Below are 1826 nucleotides of genomic sequence, written 5' to 3' on the forward strand. Positions count from 1 at the left end.
TGGTTATTGTCCACCCTCCCAGCAGATGCTCCACTAATGTTACCCCTGGGGGCTAGTCCGTCACATAGGACAATTCCCTATCATGGATACACATACCTGTCGTACGTCTATAAAACCCGTCCATGAATAAGGTATTTGCTGCACTGCAGAGGGTAAGGCGAGCCCTTCCCATCTCTTTGTTTTGCTGCTCCACTTTTCGGAATCATCTCAACGGAGAAAAAAAAAATTTCAAATGATGGAAAATATCTCCTTGCTGAACAGTCAGATAATACTCACCGGAATTCTGGAGATTGGTGACTTTAAGTATCCGTACGTGATAGGAATCCTTACATTTTATGTGGTGGTCACAATCTTATGTTCCATCAACCTGTATGTTATATGTTTGGAAGAAAGTCTTTACCAGCCTATGTTCATCTTCTTCTCAAATCTGTTGTTGAATGAGATATATGGCGGCACGGTCTTTGTGCCCAAACTCCTCATAGACGTTCTTGGTGGACGCTACCTAATTTCAGTCGTTGAGTGCCTCGCCCAAGGCTTCTTCATGCAGGGTGTTCCTTGTATCGAGCTGCTTACCTTCACCACCATGGCATATGACCGATATTTGGCCATTGGACATGCCTTGAGGTACCCGATACTAATGACCAATAAGATAGCTCTGAACATCATCTTGGTTATATATATTTACATCATAATAGGAATTGGTATAGGTGTCATATTGGCTTCAAGGCAAAGGTTGTGCGGGGTGAAAATTAACAGTATGTTTTGTGAAACCATCTCACTCAACCACCTGTCATGTAACTCTAATACTTACGGCTTTACATATGATGTGACCATGCTTGTGGGCTGCTTGGTAATTGTCCTCTATTGTTACATAATGACTTTCGTCGCCTGCTTCAGTATCTCTCGAGATGCCAGCAAGAAGGCCATCCACACCCTGATCACCCACATCATCTCGTTCTCAACCTACTTGAGTTCATTTGTGTTCATTATGTTCCGGTACAGATTTGAGGAAGGTGCCCAGACTGTGACCTCACACGTCCTGTCATCTATGCCCGGGACGGTGTCCTACTTCATGAACCCCCTAATATATGGCATCAGGACGGAGGCTCTGAGAAATAAAATTATACAAAGACTGCACATAAATGTAAAGAAAAAGACTGACGCAGGTAAAAAAAATACAAAGTAATTCTGCTTAATGCACAAATGTAACAATATGGAACTGGGAAAGAGCAAATTAGGATTGTTTAAATAGTGATGAATCTACAAAATGACTAACATCTACTGTATCTATCTATCTCCTATCTATCTATCTATCTATCTATCTATCTATCTATCTATCTATCTTCTATCTATCTATCTATCTCCTATGTCTCTATCTCCTATCTATCTATCTATCTATCTATCTATCTATCTATCTATCTATCTCCTATCTATCTATCTATCTATCTATCTATCTATCTATCTATCTATCTCCTATCTATCTATCTATCTATCTATCTATCTATCTATCTATCTATCTATCTCCTATCTATCTATCTATCTATCTATCTATCTATCTATCTATCTCCTATCTATCTCCTATCTATCTATCTATCTATCTATCTATCTATCTATCTATCTATCTATCTATCTCCTATCTATCTATCTATCTATCTATCTATCTATCTATCTCCTATCTATCTATCTATCTATCTATCTATCTATCTATCTATCTATCTCCTATCTATCTATCTATCTATCTATCTATCTATCTATCTCCTATCTATCTATCTATCTATCTATCTCCTATCTATCTATCTATCTATCTATCTATCTATCTATCTATC

The 1826-nt window shown here is 38.0% G+C and overlaps 1 protein-coding gene across 1 annotated transcript; it reads left to right on the plus strand.

The window, feature by feature from the left end:
- Positions 1–235: 235 nt before the first annotated feature.
- Positions 236–1186, plus strand: LOC138794054 (olfactory receptor 8A1-like). The gene has a single exon (XM_069972819.1). It carries the CDS (start codon positions 236–238, stop codon positions 1184–1186), a length of 951 nt encoding a protein of 316 aa, XP_069828920.1.
- The last annotated feature ends 640 nt before the right edge of the window (positions 1187–1826 follow it).

The sequence above is a fragment of the Dendropsophus ebraccatus genome, chromosome 5 (genome assembly GCF_027789765.1).
Source record: "Dendropsophus ebraccatus isolate aDenEbr1 chromosome 5, aDenEbr1.pat, whole genome shotgun sequence".
In the NCBI taxonomy this organism is placed as follows: Eukaryota; Metazoa; Chordata; class Amphibia; order Anura; family Hylidae; genus Dendropsophus; species Dendropsophus ebraccatus.

Excerpts from the sequence above, each read along its gene's own strand:
- LOC138794054 (XM_069972819.1), top strand. The coding sequence starts at position 236 with ATGGAAAATATCTCCTTGCTGAACAGTCAGATAATACTCACCGGAATT.